Source organism: Nanorana parkeri, unplaced genomic scaffold (genome assembly GCF_000935625.1).
Source record: "Nanorana parkeri isolate BGI_ZX_2015 unplaced genomic scaffold, ASM93562v1 scaffold82, whole genome shotgun sequence".
Classification (NCBI taxonomy): Eukaryota; Metazoa; Chordata; class Amphibia; order Anura; family Dicroglossidae; genus Nanorana; species Nanorana parkeri.
In genome coordinates this window covers 2103867-2123732 of record NW_017306350.1, presented here as the reverse complement: position 1 = coordinate 2123732, position 19866 = coordinate 2103867, and the positions used below count along the sequence as shown (strand labels likewise).

Genomic DNA, 19866 nt, shown 5'->3' with positions numbered 1-19866 from the left:
GTATATATTTTAAATATCTCACAGATATCCTATTCTACATACAGTAGGTTGCCAATTTAAGATAATAATAATATGCCTGCGTATACAGCAAGGCAATATAAGATTAAAATATTGTAATTCCTTTCAGCCAATTAGATTTTAGTTTACTTAAATGTGGAAAAGCACGTTATATTGTATGGACAGGTATTTGAAAACAAGATGGTGAAAGTATGGTGTATATATTGCCCAGTCTTAGTTTGGTCACTGTTCATCTGCATCTGAAGCCATTATTTACGTTTAGTTGTTATTGAAGATGTTGAGGGATGACTGTTGGAGTTTAGTTAAAACTATGCTGGGGCTAATACACATTAAATGTCCTTTCATGTGTATTAGCATCTTTTCTGTTATAGCTCTGTTATAGGTGTGTGGCTTTTTCACAACTGTTCCATTTTTTTCTGCATTTCAGCCCCATGTTCTTATCCTTACATGACTGCTTCTGCCTGCCAAGAAACAGGAAACCATTTTTTATTAGGAAAGCAGAAAGACACAAAAAGAGGGACTCATCGAATCAAGCCCAAAGCCCTGAAGAACCTCTCCAAAGAGAGACCAAATTCACTGGTGGACCTAAAAACTTACAAGGACACAAAGATTTTGGTGGCAAAGTTTCTGGAACATTCAAATTGTCACCTTTCTCCAGAAGTGCAGCATGTTGTGAACAGTATTAAATCTGTCATTAAGTCAGATGAAAGGCACATGGAGGAAGCCATCTTTAGTGCCAACATTATAGACCAGGTAAGCACAGTGAGTGACCAGCATATAATTAAGTGAATGTAAATATCTTACCATTCCAAGAACAATAGTATGCAAAAACTCATGTCCGGCACACAGCTACAAAGTCCAGAATTTATTGTAGTGACAATTACAGCTCAAAACCGTTCACGTGTTTAAGGCAGCAACGGCATTAATTATAGTTATGACTAAGACCCTTGCTGGCTAAAACACGTTGGAGGGTTTCTACTATATGAGCTGTATTTGTCAATAAAATAAAACTTGAAGCTGTGTGCCAGATAGGAGTTGTTGCATATTATAGTTGGAGGCAGATGGGAGCCCTGCTGAGTACCAGCATTTGCTGAAATTCTAATTGTGAGTGGAGGTACACATCTTTATTTTCTATGCCTTCTGTGAACGACACCATATATGTTTTCCATACTGACCTGCATCTGCTAGTTTTTGTCTGTGAACAGCACCAAATTATCCATAAGTGTACCTATAAGCATGCAGGATATTCTCAGTTTTAAAATGCAGGTCTATGTGCTTTCCTGCCCAATAGGACTGAGATATCACATAGATGGAATGGAAGTTGTGTTTGTTCGCTGCATCTGAACACCTATGCAGTTCTCAAACACCCTTTTCTATTGGCCTCCACACAATAGTTATATTAGTCTGCATCTCCCACGCCAGGCAGATTTGAGTTGTAGATCAAGCTACATAAAGCTAAGAAGGAGATGTCTCTAGTGGTCCAATCTGCAGATGCATGGAGAACATAACACTGCAGATTATGTTTTACCATCAAAACTAGATCAACCAATGTATCATTTAGTCAGGAAATGTCCTATGGCTTCTTTATTAGAAGGCCACTAAAATTATTCTGTATAGTCAGTTTTGACATCTCTGTATAATGCAATGGTGAAATCCCATATGTGACATAATTGAGCTTCTTATAGTCTTCTTATGGTCCTAGTAGATTTTTGATTCTCAAGACAGCAGGTTCAACAATTCAACAATGTCTATTAGAAAAATGGAAAAAATTGAAAAATTTAACAGATATGACTATAGATATTTGTGGGAACTGTCAGGGCCGGTGCTAGGATTCGTGCCCACACAGGCAAGGTGCATTTTTGCACCCCCCTCCCCGACCCCGACCCCCTGTAAAAACAGGGCATTTTGACAATTACTTGTACTTGCCCCGATGTTTGCGCTATGTTTTTTTTTTTCACTTACCTTCGGTGCGGGAGAGCAGCGGTGAGTCAGCGCTGGTCCTGTGGGAGGAGCTCCAGGTGGGGTCCTAATTTAGCTGGCCGGCAACTGCCTGAGGTGCTGCGCGTGTCAGGATCCTCAGGCAGTTGCCGGCCAGCTAAATTAGGACCCCACCTGGAGCTCCTTCCACTGGACCAGCGCTGACTCGCCGCTGCTCTCCCGTACCGAAGGTAAGTGAAAAAAAACAAAACATAGCACAAAGTACTTGTCAAAATGCCCTGTTTTTTCCGCCCTCACCCTGCAGCGCCATAAGGCGGCCGCCTGACTTACCTTGCGGTAGCGCCGGGCCTGGGAACTGTAAAACAAGTTTCACAAATTTCTACCAGACATGTAGACCATGCAAGGGACAGTAGAAGTAGCTGTGTAATTAAATTTTATATATCTATTTAGATAGTAACTAGATGTAGCAGTCATTTTATAATAATACCATTAGGTTTAAAAGGTTTAGAATTAGAACAGATGGTGTTCCATGTGTCATTTGTCTGCCTGTCTGCTACAATTGTATAAGAGGCACCTGTACAAACCTATTATCATGTAAACCTTCAGACTATAATGAACTGAATACTTTGATAGGAATGGTGTAACATGTTTACCACATACAGAACTAATTATTTTTAAGTTTATCGCTGCTAGCTATACACAGCACTCGGATACACTTATTGCCTAAATCTGTACAACTTGTCGAGTCACAAAGAATATATAACGTTTCTTTCTGATATGCTGAACTTTCGGATGGGGGACATGTGTGGTGAAGTGGTTGTTTTCTATGCAGAAACGGAAAGATCTTTGTAGATATTTCCAATGAGTAAGACATTTACACCTGCTCTTTTTCAGTCAGGATACAGTCCATACTGCACAAAGTAGCTGCATTGTTCAACAATAGATTTTTAAAAGCTATACAAATAGCAAAGACCATTCATTTGTTTTTAAGAAGACAATATAGTATGTTTTCAGAAATCACATATTTAAGTTATTATTATTGTAGTGTTTACCATAAGTGCATTTTGAGATGACGTTCACATTTTACGGAGTGAATGCATAAGACGCACTAAATCTCCTTTTAATGATGTTCAACCGTCTAATTAATTAAGCTAATTATCTTCAATGAGGCTGCTCCCATATAAAAAAAGCACCTCCAAATGAAGGAGGAAGTCTTGAGAAAGATCCAGATATGTAAAATGAAGCAAAGTTGCCACATCAATGGTAATAGAGTCCAGAAAAGGGATTTTATTGAATGATCAATAATATTAAAGAGCCTACACATTTTGGGGATTTACACCCTTCATCGAGGCTCCATTGTAAATGAAAAAAGAAAATACATTCTATCGATAGATAGATAGATAGATAGATAGATAGATAGATAGATAGATAGATAGATAGATAGATAGATTCACACATTGACAGGGGATGTACAACTCTTTGAAAAAAAATAGCAAAATAAATAACTTGTAACTAAATAGAAGGGTCATAAAAATAATTCCCTTTAAAATACAGATTATAGTGAACCTCTATTCTCCCTAAAAAAAAAACACTATAAAGGAGAAATAAATGCTCAATGAAAACAGAATGAAAAGAGAAATGGGTGCACATAGTACTATCTGATGTATGTAGCAATCAATGGAATAAACGTTATATGATCTTGCACTTTGTAATAACTTTGTAATACATTTTAAAAGAAAAACCCACAAAAAAACGAGGAACAACCAGAAATAAATGTTCATACCACTGAAATACCACTGATTGTTAGTTGAATTTATCATTACTTTATTTTTATAATATATCCTTTTATACTCTTTGGAAAATTGTGAATGTTTATATGTGTATCTTTAATTTATATTTTAGCCCCTTTGAAGGAGGATTGTGTGAACCCCAAAATGCATTGGTTGTCTTATATTATATATTGCACAGTAACATACAATTTCTGGATTCTTGATTTTAGAACCTTTTTCTTTCATACTTAGTCATTTCACAAAAACAAAGGTTTGTAGATTAGCCACTGGAGCTCTTAGCATCATAGTGCAGTTATTCTGTCTCTCATTTAACAACTGTTGAGATAAGATATTAGACACATAACGAGAGCATTGAATTCAATGCGGAGGGTCACTTATAGGCTTACATTGTGAGGAGTTGCAGTAAAAGTGCAACCATTGTGTAGCACTGCAAAGCAGGAAGTAGAGCCTGAGGAAGTATAATGAAGTATAATGAGCAATAACTGTCCCTATGTAATATACACATAATGAGAAAAAAATGTAAAGTGAAAACAAAGTTTTAAAACACTGACACAAATAAATATGTTCTACATCCATTTGACCTTGTTTACATGTTGATACAAAAATTAACATTGAAAAGACTAAATACTTGCATTAACAAGTTTATTAACAAAGAGCTGGTCTTACAATAATGTAGCATGATTTAATAATACAGAGAGCATCTATTAACCAACACTAATAATATGAGATAAAATGATGCAACTGCCTTTTTTCATTCATTACTGTTCCATTTTACAATTACTGTTTCATTTGTGTAACCATTTAAGCACATCTAAGATGGCTTCATCTCCTCTGTATGCAGATAGTGCTGAATACATTCACATCCTCCTAACATCAAAGGAAAACGCCAGTTCTGTCAAAATAATCTATTTCAGGCCATATTATATAAGGATATTTCCGTTATTTCCTAACTATAGTCACAATAGACCTTATGAAGCTCTCTGGCTGCACATGCAATACATGCGGATTACAATAATATTTGACAAATACATTTACATTAAATGAATATATATATAAAGTGTGGTAATCATTATATAATTGCTATTAAAATCTTTTACTATTCTGTATTATTAGAGGAAGAGAGATTGGGATTAAAGAGACAGGGCACCCTTACTGATTTTGTATGCCATCACACATAGGGGTCTATTTATAAACAATTCACAGAGCCATTCATCCTGCTAGATTATGTGAACATTTGTTCTGTGTGAATAGAGGCAAAAACAAACATTCTTAGTTAGGGATGTCCCGATACCACTTTTTCAGGACCAAGTACAAGTACAAGTACATCCCCTCATGTACTCGCCTATACAATTACCAATATTTTTTTTAAAGGGACAGGTGACCTTAAATGATCCATAGTACAACTACTAGTTATGTACTATGGATCATGATTTAACCTATTCATGTTAGCAGGGGAGACTTGTAAATCTATTGCTGGAGTGTAGTGGAGGTGTGTGCTGTATATATGTACTACATATACATTACACACGTCCAGTACACTATAGCAATAGATTTACAGCCAGCCGCGTCCCAGCTTCCCTCACTCACAGTTTCACTCCGATCCCTGTTGCCTCACTCGGTGCCTCTCGTAGTCGGCGCTGTGCAGGATCGCAGCATCATGTCTCGGTGCTCAGCTTGTGGTAAGCGCTCACAATTCTGCCCTGCTAACATGAATAGGTTAAATCATGATCCATAGTACATATACAGCACACATGTCCAGTACACTGCAGTAATAGAGTTACAATTATCCCTGCAAATATGAAGGGATTAAATGATCCATAGTACATAATAGTACATAACATGTAGTTGTACTATGGATCATTTAACCCATTCATGTTAGCAGGTCAGAATTGTAAATCTACTGCTGCAGTGCATTCTTTATGTACTGTATATGTGCTACATATAGAATGCACTGCAAAACAGAAAACTGTTGATTTACAATTCTGACCGGCTAACATGAATGGGTGAAATGATCCATAGTACAACTACATGTTCTGTACTATTATGTACTATGGATCATTTAACCCATTCATGTGAGCAGAGGATAATTGTAAATATACTGCTGCAGTGCATTCTATATGTAGCACATATACAGTACATATAGAATGCACTACAGCAGTAGATTGTTCTTGTTCACACAAAACACGAAGCCCATGCCCCGTCTTACTCACTGTTGCCTCGATCGCGGTGCCTCACGATTCTCCACACACGTGAGGACGTTGTCGGCGCTGAGCTGGAGAGGAGCATCGCGTCACTGCTGCTCCGGTGGGCGGCGTTCCAGGTGGGGTCCTAATTTAGGTGGTTGGCGACTACCTGGAGAGCCACCCACTGGAGCAGCAGTGATGCGTTGCTCTGCGAGATGCGGTAAGTTAAAAAAACCAAAGCGCAAGCTTTGGTGCTATGTATCGGGGCATTTTGACAAGTACAAGTACTTGCCAAAATGCCCTGTATCGATCCAGATACCGATTATAGTACTGGTATCGGGACATCCCTATTCTTAGTATATTTTCTTTTCAGGTCAAATGTAATGTAGTACTATATTATGGCCACCAGATAGAGCAGGGAGCTTAAGAAATAAATATACATGTTCCATGTCAGTGACCCAAACCTTACTGAACTCACTTGGTCAATGTACTAGACAGAAACATAGCAATTCAGAAGGGAACTGCCCCCATGTGTCTCTGAGGAAACATTTACATATTAATCATAGTGCTTTTAATTAAAATGATTTAGTAGTTTTTTTAAAGAAATCCCTTAGTGCTCTGAGAATCCAGTATTATTGATATATCCTGTATTAAATATTGATTTGTGAAAGCGTTTATATAAACAAAGAAAGATACAAAAACCTAAGTTTATAAACTTATAAATACTAATGTATTTTGTACCATCGTGTTCCTTTAAAGAAGAACTAAACTGTGGAAATCGTGCCCAGAAATGGCAGGCAAAGGACTAGTCACCAGTATTGCCTGGTCTGCCTTCCCACTACTTACTTACCTCTCCTTGTTATGCACAGTGTCTCAGTGTGAAGACGGCCATCTTGGTAGAGGCACAAGTCTTTTCTTTTTCATGGCAGAGCCTTCAGCAAAGTGAGCAGCACAGTAATGGCATTACCAAATCTATATAAATAAATAAATAAGTAAATAAGTACAATAAATTAGATGATGGATGATCGGCCTAGAGTAAAATAACAATTTTGTTAGTTAAATAGTTAAATAGTTAGTAATAGTAATAGTAATAGTTAAAACATGAGAATAAATGAGTGACAACTGAGGAGCAAATGGGGACAGAATGATTGGGCTCTATATCATGGACAGTCCGTTATAATGAGGGACAGTTGGGAGGTATGGTCAGAGGCAGCAGTGCCTTAAATTTCACACTGCAGATATATAGACATGAGGCTGTAGGCCCAGGAGTGTCTAGACACCCTGACATATGAGGAAGTGCACTGCTAAATTTCGGGAGGAATTTCAGACAAAAGGCGCATTCTTTTGGGTACTGATAATCTTCACTTTTGAATTAAGTTCCACATTAAGAATAAACATAGTTTGCATAGCACACACGCAGTGGTCCCACATGCTGTGGAAACAGTAGTAATGTAGCATCCAGCGGGGGACATGCTATCAGCCACAGCAAGAAGTAGCAGCCACTCCAGGATCTGTGGAAGTGAGCAAACATTACACTCACTGCCAGCAGGATTGCTAAGTACTTACAGGCTGTATCTTATTAAATGTTTCGACTCTAATGACAATGTCTCTTTAAACATCTTGGGAAAATAAAACATGCAGAAACTTTCCCACAGCATAACTGTTATCTGGCTTAAATAATGCTAGGCAGCACAGTCTTATTATATATTCTGGAAAATCCCATTGACAACAGCTGCCGAGTCAACAAACACAGTGACATCCTGAAAGGCAAGTCACCAAATCCAGAAAAGTTTTCTAAAATGATAAAAATCTGTGTTATGCCAATCACTTTATGACAAATTAAAAAGGAATGAATACTGTAAAATGTGACCATTAGAGTATGTGCACAGGAAAAAGCAGAGCTGTTCAATTCACAAGCTGTCACATTTGTAGAATGCAAGTGAACAAAATGTGGATTCCAAAGCTTCTTATTGTTCTGCAGCCAGATGTTATTTTACCAGTAACTTATGGTTATCTTATTAACATTCATGAATATGCAAATTATCCAGCATTCCTTTTTTAGCAATTGCATCATATATTCATAAAACACAGATCTCGGCAACAATTAAAGCAAGACACTAATCTGTTAAGTACTCAAGTCTCAACCCTTCAGTCAACTTGCATTATCAGGTTTTTCATAGAAGATGCAGCATGAATATTATACAGCACATATAAGGGTCTATTTATAAACAATCTGCAGAGCCATTCACCCTGTGCATCTCTGCAAAATGGAGGCAAAAACAAACATTCATAGTAAATTTTCTTTTCAGGTTGACTGTAATACTGGATTATGGCCATTAGATGCAGCTGGGGAGCCTGGAAAATAAGCATTTATTTTCTAGGCTACTCAGCTCCATCTAATGGCCATAATGCTGTATTACATTACTTTCAACCTGAAAAGAAAACATTAGAAGAACATTCGTTCTTGCCTCTATTCACACAGAAAAAACATTCACAGAGATGTGCAGGGTGAATGGCTCTGCAAATTGTTTATAAATAGATCCCATAATGTTAGACTTGTCTTCCTATGGACTATAACTGCAAGCAATTAATTAGGTGGAGTAAAACCTTCCACAATAAGTACGCTACAAAATACAACTATAGAATAAGTAGCCACAATGTACAAAAAACCACAAGTAATTTGTTTGGCTCCAGGTAGTAGATCTCTGCATGAACATACAGAGCTTATATTTTTGCCAATGTCATGTATTAAGTGTATCTAACAGAAATGTAAAAGCTAATTCCACCCATTACAAAGCCAAATGACAGTGTCACACTCCTCAAATGAATTTACCATGATTCAGAATAAACAGATAAATGTCAAATCCAGCTACAGGAGAGTGATGACTTTGTTAATAATACTGTGCCAGGGAACAGAGCTAAAAACCTCTGCCTAAAAAAACCTCCATTACATTCTAAAGCTGGCCATACACCTATAGATTATTTGCAGATTTTCTATGGTCAGATGCAACAGATTCCTCCATCTACACTAAACTGTGTGGATGGAGGAATCTCCCACTGGGTCAAGCTTCAGTATCTTTCTAGTCAGCCCCGCTGGCTGTCAAAATACCTGAACAGTGCCTGCATCCAATCAGATAGTTCAGGTATTTTGACAGCCAGCAGGGCCGACTAGCAAGATACTGAAGCTTGGCCCAGCAGGAGATTCCCCCATCCACACAGTTTACCGTAGATGGAATCTGTTGCACTTTTAACATCTCACCATAGAAAATCTGCAGATAATCTATAGGTGTATGGCCAGCTTAAAGAAGATATCAGAAAAATGGCAAGTGTCCACCCAAAATTAAATACTAGTTTTTGCTCCCCTCAGGAAATGCCAATGACTCAAAACCCCAGTGTTTACAAATACATTGTGTGTGAATTCCTATGTGTTTTATCCTTGTATATACTTTTGGCACAAAAAAAAAGAAACAAAGTTACAGGACAGTCAAGCTCCTAACTGCTATCAACGTCAAACGCCTTTTACTGATAGAAGATGGTATGTCGGAATTCCAGGGTCAGCTTGACCTCCCAGAGTGTGTATGATCTAATGATTCAAGGTCTAGTCTGCTGCAGAAAGCTTGGCCGGTGCTGGGAGCTACCTTTTTGATACAATTACATGTAGAGCTGCAGCATTTTAAATACACATACTGTAATTTTATTAGTATAAATGATGTACCCATAAAGAATGTTTTATAGGAAGTCTTTCACTTGCTATCCCACTCCCACCCTGCCAAAAGTATAGTTTTGACACAGAAAGCATTGCTATTCCTCATTATCAATGCAGATATTGCTTTAATGCCTGAAAGATTGTATACCCCAGTCCAAATGAAATATGATTTTTAGAGATAAACTGCCCAACTAGTACTTATCAGTGTAGATTAGTTCAGAAGATACTGTTTTGTAGCAATGGAGGTCCCTTGCTCGAATCTCGGCCAAATCATTATCTACAAGTTGGCATGTTCTCCCTATGCTTGCATGGGTTTCCTCCCACACTCCAAAGGCAGGCTGGTAGGTTAATTGGCTCCGGTCTAAATTGGCCCTTGTATGTATGCATGTATGTATGTGATACAGGGACCTTATATTGTAAGCTCCTTGAGGGCAGGGACTGATATGAATGTGCATTATGTAAAGAACTGTGTAAATAAATAAATACAACTACTAAAGATTTATGAGAATCAGAAAGTAAAGGCAAAAAACAGAGGTAACTGTGAGCACTTAAACATATCACTTTTCCACTTTTCCACCCTATGCAGGATGATGCATTTGTTGTCACGTTCGACTAACTTCTGTATTCCTGCAGAGAAGCAGCTTTACAGCTGCTGCCTGAAGCCAGGTGTGGATCGCTTCCTTTACTTCATCATCTGAGGTGAACCTGCGACCACGGAGCACCTCCTTTCTTTTGCTCTCCAGGTCATAGTGGTGCACCTATGTCGTTGCCAGTGACAACTCTCTCCAGAATATTCTGATCTTTTTCATACCGTCTCAAGAACTGGTTTACAATCTCCACACGCTGTTGCTTGTGCAGATCAGTAAACTGTTTGGGAACCCATTGTGCACAGACTTTCATCATGCATTATGGCAAATGCTGATCCATAGCTGATATCCATATGTAAATACGCTGCATTGCACAAGCTTCTCTATGTTGCCACAATTCGCACGTTCAGACCCAGATTTTCAGCTGACAGTCCAGTCTTTAAACACGTTAACAATGAGCCCCTCTTGAACATTTAACCAATTCTGCTGCTTTGCTGATACTCACTCCATGGATCGCGCCAACAATCATCCCATGTTCAAAGGCTGTTAAATCGCGTTGTTTACCCATATCTTCAGAAAAAAATCACTTCTACTGTCGTGGAAACAACCTGCTTCCCTATTTATAATGGTCTGGCCCTCTAGCAACGTCAGCGCGAAATTATAGCTAATTTGCCTACAAACGTCAGGTGGTCATAATAAACTGGCCACTCAGTGTATGTAAAATCTTTTTTTTACAAATAAACGTTTAAAACATTGCAAAGGATTTTAGGAGCATTATGTGATAGCTAAAAGAGATAGCAGAGCAGAAGTTACTTTAAAGCAGTGGTTCTCAACCTGTGTAACCTCAAGACCCACATTTGTCCTTGGTCATTAAGATGCGACCCAAGTCGCACAGCATTGCTGTACCGTGCGTTCCGGTGCAGGCGATCAAAATGTGGGTGGGAGGTGCGTTTGGGGTGCCATTCAAAAGATCCACCCAGTCTCCATACCTTACGAGAACTGGAGTGGATCCTCAGCCTGGGGCCCAGTGTGGGCTGCTGTGCTGTGACAGAGCTCAATCCATATGTGCATTGTTTGTACAGCTCCCTTTGTGTGCCCTGAAGAGGTGCAGGGAGACAGAATGTGACATCCCTCTGGTCCAAGCACCTCTACAGGACAAGTGAGGAAGCTGTACGTATGGATGGAGCTCCCACACGGCCATAGCCCCAGCCCATCCCACCTCCCACCTGGCAGCAGCGGTGTATTTACAAATGCTGCTGCCCTAGGCAAAACAGCAACGCCGCCCCCCCCCCGTACTGAGGCCGATCGTCACCATCAGCAGCCCCCCCGTGGGGGAGGCCCCATCTGCACAGACAATCACTCACCTGGCATTCAAAGCGCCGCCGTCCGCTGCCTTCTGGACACCACCGCAGCACGCCGTCCTCGTCCCCGCCGGCCATCCTCGTCCCCGGCGCTACTATAGCCTCCGGTTCACTTCCCCAGATAAATAAAATTTATCAAGGGGAGAGAGCCACAGCAATGCCGCTCTCAGGGAATCTGCCGCTCCAGGCAAACGCCTTGTTTGCCTCGCGGCAGATACGCCCCTGCCTGGCAGTGCTGCAAAAGGAGCAGGCAGAAGAAGGCACGCAGTGACCCACTGAAAATGGGATCGCGACCCACCAGTTGAGAACCAAGGCTTTTTAAGGGCATGTAAACCCTAACAATGAACTTCCCTTATTTGCTATGAAAATAATACATGTTGATCCTGTAAGAAATGTTGTGTGCTGATAACTTCCTGTGCTATCTTCCCCTGCTAACTGTTATCATTTGCATTGTTCCCAGGTCTCACTACTCTGTTAGGACTATGTTAGGAGCATACCTCTACCTCATCTTCTCCATCACAAGCAGGGAGGTGTGGGGAATGAGCAGAACCCCTGCCAGATTTTTACTGCTATCCAAGGCTCCAATAAAGAGATTTCCCCCTCACTTGCTATCATGGTGAAAATGATTTCACTGGTGGGAAAGTGAGGAATTCAATTATAATAACTGCCATCAAACTCATATAGTTTGCAAACACTTAGGGGTGTATTTATGAACAATTTGCAGAGCCATTCGCCCTGCAAAATTGCATGAACATTTGTTCTGTGTGAACGGAGGCAACAGTGAATGTTATTAGCATATTTTCTTTCCAGATTGAAGGTAATTTCAGGTAAATATGGCATTATGGCCACTATGTGGTGGTGAGTGTGACAACATGGTCATCAGTTTATGGGTTCAATGTGTATTGGTGTTGGGTGTGTTATACTGTGTAACCTGTTTATGAAAAGACTGTCAGCACCATCCCTCGTTATCTCCCTTTGTACTCTGAAGGAGCTCAGGACATTCTGGCCAGGCTCGTGCTATGGCTGTCTGGAGCTCTTTAGCAGGTGGACCCCTGCTGGGCTGTGCAGCCCGAATGTCTGGGGAGGGCAGGGTGGATGTGATAATATTCTGATCTGATCACTTGCTGTATAAAAAGTTGCACAGTTTCTCAATAAATCAGAGTTTGTTTCACCCTACACTTGAGTCTCGACCAGTGACTGGGGAAACTGGGAGCTATAGATCAGCGGGTTGCAGTATCTCCTGAGCAAGGAAGAATACAGTGGCAGACATACTCATCCTGAGTACCGGGGTCCGTCACAGTGAGGAGCATATAAAAAAATACTTCTTACAGCTCCACCCAGTGGCCATAATACCGTATTTACCCAAAATTACATGCGATCCGGAAAGAAAACATGCTAATAACATTAGTTTTTGCCTCCATTCACACAAACCGAACATGCATGCAGTTTCACAGGGCGAATGACTCTGCATATTGTTTATAAATACACTCATTAAACATTCCTGGCATGTAAGTGCATCTTAAATGTGATCCATTTTTTTTCTTTTAGTGCACCTAAAAGCTTGTGATTATGTAGGTAGATTTTGCTTCCCTCTGACACCTGCATATATTGCACTGCCTTTATAGGGGAATGCAACCTTTATGCCTGTACCGCCTAAGACCATGTGCACTCTTAAGCCACATTCACACTTTGTAATGCGTGAACACGTGTGATGACGAATGCGTGTTGGTGTATGTTTTTGCACTGATGCCGCGTGTTAGCCCACTCAATCAATGGGCTGCCACACACACGACAAATGCGGCAAATTTATTCATGCAGCATTTTCAGCTGAGATCGTTCCATGCCTTTTTCTTGTGCATTCGTGCGCATCTGACATTCTTCCACTGGTGGTGGAAAATGTATGGCTTTCCAGCCGCCTTTAGTGGTCCTATTAACAAGTAATGGCACTGCAAGTGTGTTGCACGTTTCATGAATGTGCACCAAAGGACACGCTTTGGCACGTGTTCATGTAACTCCAAGTCCAAGCCTAAAGCTGGGACTTCAGGAGCATAAAAACTTTCCACCAAAGTGTCCAAGAGATATAAGAGGCTGGTGGGTCCTGGTTGGCCTCCAACCAAGAATAAAATATCACATTTGTATGACTCACTTTTAAATTCAAACACCTTCTCTGAAAATTCCTCAGCTCATTTTATTTCCCTCCATCCCCACATCTGACTTCTTCTCTACCTATTTTTTCATCACTAGAACACTTTTAATTACATTTGCATAATGTACATTTATTTTTAGGTGCAAGTGATTTTTGGTTAACTAGAAACAAATCCTAATGAAGTGACAGCCCTTTATGACTGCATTTTGATTAATAAATAAACAAGCAGCAGAGTAAAATTGTTTGTCAGTAAGATGACAATTTAAATTTTTTTTTTTAAGTGTGGACATATCTTGGCAGTCTAAACCCTCCACATTAGCATTCCAGGCATGGGATTCACTAAAGAATCAGCAAATTCATTTAATTGGACTCTAATTGGGAGACCTTCCCAAAATACAACTTGGAATTATCATACAACTTGTGCACTATGCTATTTGAAATGGCACCTAAAATGCATGTTTGTCCAGAGCTGCCATATTATTAATACTCAACTAAACCCTTGGAAAGGAAGTTGGGGGGAAACATGGCTTAAAACAGGGGTCTCAAACTCAATTCACTCAGGGGCCACTCCACAAATGTTTTTCTACCATGAGGGCCGCTCGCCAAATTTCATACTTGAAAATAAGATTTAAATATATCCGGTATGGTACTGTGGACACTAATATACTCACAATAAGGCCCCATTCATATTTGTAGGTTTAGGTGCGATTAGGGATTCCTGCATCAGGAACTTGCGTTTTCCTGAAGCAGGAAGCACTAATCTGGCTTTTACACATGGCAGCTGTCACCCATTCGAGTTAATGATCAGGTGACAGTAGCTCCATGTAAATGCCTGCACACCACATGTAATGATATGTGATATGATTACATGCGGTTAGAAAACACTCTCCCTTGATGCACAATCAATGCGTCCAGGGAGAGTGATTGATTCCTGACCGAATGTAATCATATCACATACCATTACATGCTGTGTGCAGGCGTTTACATGCAGCTGCTGTCACCTGATCATTAATTTGAATAAGTAACAGCTGCCGCTATTAAACGCCTGATTAGGCATTCCTGCTGCAGGAAACTGCAAGCTCCTGATGCAGGAATCCCTATACGCACATAAAGATACAGGTGTGAACGGAGCCCAATACAATCCCCCCATACACATAAAAAAATCCTAAATAATGTATAGTCTTTCAGATGTTGTGTTTAGGTATACCTGCAATGGAATCAATGTGATATAAATCAATATGGGTTCTTAATTAAAACATGGGAGGAGGCGTTGGAAATTGAGATTTCGGTCACTCTTCTAACTAATCTGCAAATAATTATTTTCAAAGCAATAACAAAAATGTGCAAGCATGTAAAATAAAAAAAATTACAACAATAAATTTACAATAAACACTGCAATAATAATTCAAAATAAAAACACACACCGAAAATACACTACAATCTCCCTTTAAGCTTCTTAAGCAGCAATTGTGATGAAGACCAGGCACCTGCCAATATGTCTTTAATTCTCTGGGACACCAGAAACCCAGACTACTCTAATATCCAAATATTGACTTTTCTTCATAATGCTAGTGACTGGACTAACCCCTCCACTAAGGGTCCATGCACACAGCAGCTGTTGTGCTTATCCAGCCACATCACACTGTTTCCTTTTTTTTTATTACAATGTCACAAGTGACATTTCATTAGGATCTATGAGCGCAGCAAAGTGCAAGGCGGTTGTACCACGCTGTATCCCACTGCGCTGAAAAAAGTACTACATGCACCACTGCAATGGTATGAATTGTAAACATCTGTGACAAGGCAAATTAGCTTGTCCTGCATTGGGGCGGTGCTTGAAAAAGGGCAAGCGCAGTCCCAATGCATTGCACATCCAATGCATTGCACATAGACAGATCTGCACATCTGTCTATGGCTTCCAGCAATGAATATATGGATTAAGCTAGTAAAAATGTGAACGTTTTTCTTCATGTTAATCGTACAGTAATAACTCAGAAGGTATAACCAATATATATTATATTTTTAGAGTTTTAAGAGTTAAAGCTCTACTTGGTTCAACACACTGCCATACATTAAAGTTGAACTCCATGCAGATATAAAAACATTGATCAATAAATGTGTAAATAAAACAAGTAAAAATACCTATATTTGTCTTGATATTAGCCTCTTGTAATCCCCTGCACAGCAGCACTCATAAGGGTCATACTTCTGATCGGTCATTCACTCGGCTGCCCTCGGCAGCATAGTGAATAGACCCCATAGTGGAAAAAGAAGACATTAGCACTAGTTGCTAATTGGGCTCTATTGAAGTGTACATGTGCTGATAGAAGAAGAGATCAGAGACCTGGGATTTGATTTACTAAAGGCAAATAGGCTGATCACTTTGCAAGGGAATTTTCTCTTAGCTTACTTAATGTGGTAAAAATTGACTTTGCAAAGAATACCCAATCACGATCAAGGAAAATACAAAAAACAGTGTTTTTTCTTGCACATGATTGGATGATAGAAGTCTATAGAGCTTCACTTCATTAATTAAACTAAGGGAAAGTACCCTTACAAAATGAACAGCCTGTTTGCTCAAAAGCGAAAGGTTAAGTTATTAAAGGCAATCTATGCTAGTGTTACAGTGAAGGTCAAGGATATTTTGTTTGGTAGGGGCATCTGAAACACAAGGCTATCTAATCAAAACAGTTTATTTAGCTGTATTTCACATGGGCATTTTCAGATGTTTGTTTGGAGGTCAGTTTCAAGTCTTTTAGCTCGGCTACTGGGCAACAAACACTTTTCTTTCAGACCCGATGTCATATAACTGAATTGACTCTAACTTCTAAACATTAATTCTGACAGGTGATCACCAGCTCTCAACAGAATATCAGTATGTCAAGAAAACGACTACAAGAAGACCTTCATCTTCGGAGCTGTGGAGCTCTTAGCTCTCCAGTAGCATTTCTGCACAGAATTCATCTAGCCCGCGATATGGATCAGGGCAGACCACATAGTCTAATTGGTGTTTGCAGAGAAACCATCCTTTGATTAATGGCTAACAGATTGCATGCAAAACTGTTACTTTTTAATCCAGCTCTATAATCCGAACCAACTACAACATGGCATCTCCTTTCTGGACTTGATCATACATGGGACGAGAGACTCCAAACTTGAAGAGGTCCCTGAATGTAATAAGTTCTGCAACAACAATGCAAGCTTTATTTTCACACAAAAAACGCCTTTTTTTTGGGGAATAGATGTCTGGGGTTTATTCTATTTTTATTTGAAAATAGAGATTTGGATATTGCTGCCATGTAGCTTCATTTATTGTATACCATACTCTGAACAATGATCACCTTGTAAACAAAGAGAACCATTTTGTGATGCTGCAAGCTTGCAGATACCATTATCAAATTGTATCTTATTTGTTCTGCCAATGAAACGTAGCCTAATTAAAAAAAATAAAAATCTTCAGAAGAAGGAAGCTGTTTTACAACCTCAGTGTTGCATTACTTTATGTACCTCAAAGTGTTTTCACAAAATGTTTTAATAAAAAACAAGCTATTTATTCTCTTTGCTTTCATTCATCACATCTTTAGGTCACCTGGTCTACAAAAAAACATTGTTCACGGAAATTAAATTATGTCTCCCCCTAGGCAGACAAAATGGACATAGTGGGGAGCAGTGAGGCCGACAGCATTTACCTTTTGTACATTTACATGGAACAAAAATGTGGTACACAGAGTAGCCCGCTCTTTAGTACCAGTCCCACTTAATATTAGAACAAATCGCACTGGAGGGAATGTGATTTTGTAATGGTATTTATTTATTACAGGCATTTATATAGCACTGACAATTGACGCAGCGCTTTACATATTCTGCATTCACATCAGTCCCTGCCCTCAAGGAGCTTACAATCTAAGGTTCCTATCTTGCATACATACACACATACTACAGTCAATTAACTTACCAGGAAGTTTTAGTAGGGGGGGGGGAGGAAACCGGAGTATCCAAGGAGAACATGCCAACCCTATGCAGGTAGTGTCTTGGCCAGGATATGAATCCTAGTGCTGCAGCTGTGGAACCCAGCACTAGGATACCCTCCCCCCTATGTATAATTGCCCCATTACAGCAGGTGGAGAAAATTTAGAAGAGATACTTACTTTTCATGTAGGTTTAGCACAGGAGAAGGTGACATCATGGGCCTGTTCGCAAAAACTTGCAACAGCCAAGTATAAGTATTCTAAAGTTCAGAAGATGCTCTAGCACAGTGCAGAAGCACCCTTTTGGGGGATTTGAGATATTCTGCATTCCCAGGATATTACCAAAAAGATTGTGACGTCTCACTCACGTAGGTGTCATTGGTGAAAGCCGATGGGTGAGGTAGATATATTTTCTATCTTTTCTCCAAACGTTTTTTTATCATTTATTTATTTGTTAATCCACAGCTGTAATGTAACAGTTATACATGGGGAAGGGACCAGTATTAATTGAGCAGACCTTTTATTTTGGTGTTTGGTTAATTAAACAGTTCCTAAATAAAATCTAATATCAAACACTGACACTGAGGGAGCATTGTATCATTAACATATGGGCACCCTTAGAATGGAAGAAATGATAGAAATGCAATATAAGTAGTATATGTGGTGGTAGGGGGGCACAAAAATCATTTTGGAGTAGCATTGCAGCCTAACGCCCCCATAACCTGGATTCTGGTATACTTTCCAAATAGAAGTTCTTTTTGCGGAAAATCCAAGCATAAATGATATATAACTGACTGATAAATAAACCTCACACTTTATAGGATGCAAAAAAAAAAAGAAATCAATATGAAATTATTCAAAATATGATCCAAATAAACAGAAATAATATTTTCATACTTACCATAAAATCTGCTTCTTGGAGATTACTAAGAGACACAGGGGGTGATTTACTAACCTAAACACACACACACACCAGGTGTTTGTGATTTTCACACAGCAAAACGTATTTATCAACCAAAAAGTCTCTAAAAGCATATTTCCACTAATGCCATATATGGAAAAATCATGCACATGATACATATATAATGCTGCTTCACAGTTTAGACAAAAATGGTTAGCTCATGCATTTACATTCCTTGCATTCATCAACGCAAGCAACACAACATAGAGCTAATTTACCCAACATCACCTTAGAATTCATTCAGGGCTTTGCACAACACACCTGCTGGGTGTGTACACATTACAAAGGTGTTTAGATTCCACCCATAGATCATGCTGGGAGGGAACACACTGCAGAGGTGTATACACGTTCGTGGTGTGTTTATAAGGTTAGTAAATCAACCCCACAGAATCAGAAGTAATTTAGAGACAACTGGGTGATAATGACATCTGCAGGAGGAATTAGAAACTGGCAAACAAGAAAAGCCAAAGATTTGGAAAAAGTCCCTAGATGCTTGGCAACCCGATCCTGGCACATCCTAAATAGGTATAGTCAGTGTTTTATTGAGAGAGGAATAGCTGGATCACCGAGCGGAACAGCTCACTTTTTTATCAAAGCCTACTCACAAAGAAGCCAAACTAACTAAAAAAAGTGTGAATTTAAGAAGGGGACACTGATCCAAGCTATTGGTGTAAAGTGGCTGAGGAGGAGCACTGCAAGATGTCCCTGAGCTTTTAGTAGGTCAAGAACTGGAGAGGCCTGTGGGACTGTTCCCTTGCATTTGGGAACTGACATGTTGCGCTGCAAATGAGGCAACTTAAATAAACACAAGAAAAAAACTTGGGTACCCACAACCTAACTGCTAAAAGCAGGAGATGTACAAAGTGGCCAGAGGTTGCGGCCACTGCAGGCCGCAACAAGGACAAAATGTGGCAATAACTGCATGTGACTTGCAACTGGAGCATAGAGGGAAGAGCTATCTCAAGTTGCTCAACATGGAAAGAGCTAGTGCAGAGCATGGGCATGACTCAGCACTTTTTTCTCTAGTGCATTAACCCTTTGCGTGGAAACCATCAAAACAGTGGGGGGGGGGGACGACAATGGTGTCATTGAACAGTGAGAGTAAACAGGATATTTTGCTGTGCTCAAAAATATATAGGACAAGAGACCTCAGATAGTTACCATGGTCATACCCATGAAGAGCACTGTGAGAACATAGTACCAAGGGA

At 39.6% G+C, this 19866-nt stretch overlaps 1 protein-coding gene across 1 annotated transcript in view; it reads left to right on the top strand.

The window, feature by feature from the left end:
* FAM189A1 (family with sequence similarity 189 member A1) overlaps positions 1-17198 on the top strand; it is a 413737-nt gene extending 396539 nt beyond the window's left edge. Inside the window, exons 9-10 of the mRNA XM_018552286.1 lie at positions 446-771; positions 16577-17198. Of these exons, the coding sequence (XP_018407788.1) occupies positions 446-771; positions 16577-16762 (512 nt within the window). The 3' untranslated portion in view covers positions 16763-17198. The remainder of the gene's footprint in view (positions 1-445; positions 772-16576) is intronic.
* The last annotated feature ends 2668 nt before the right edge of the window (positions 17199-19866 follow it).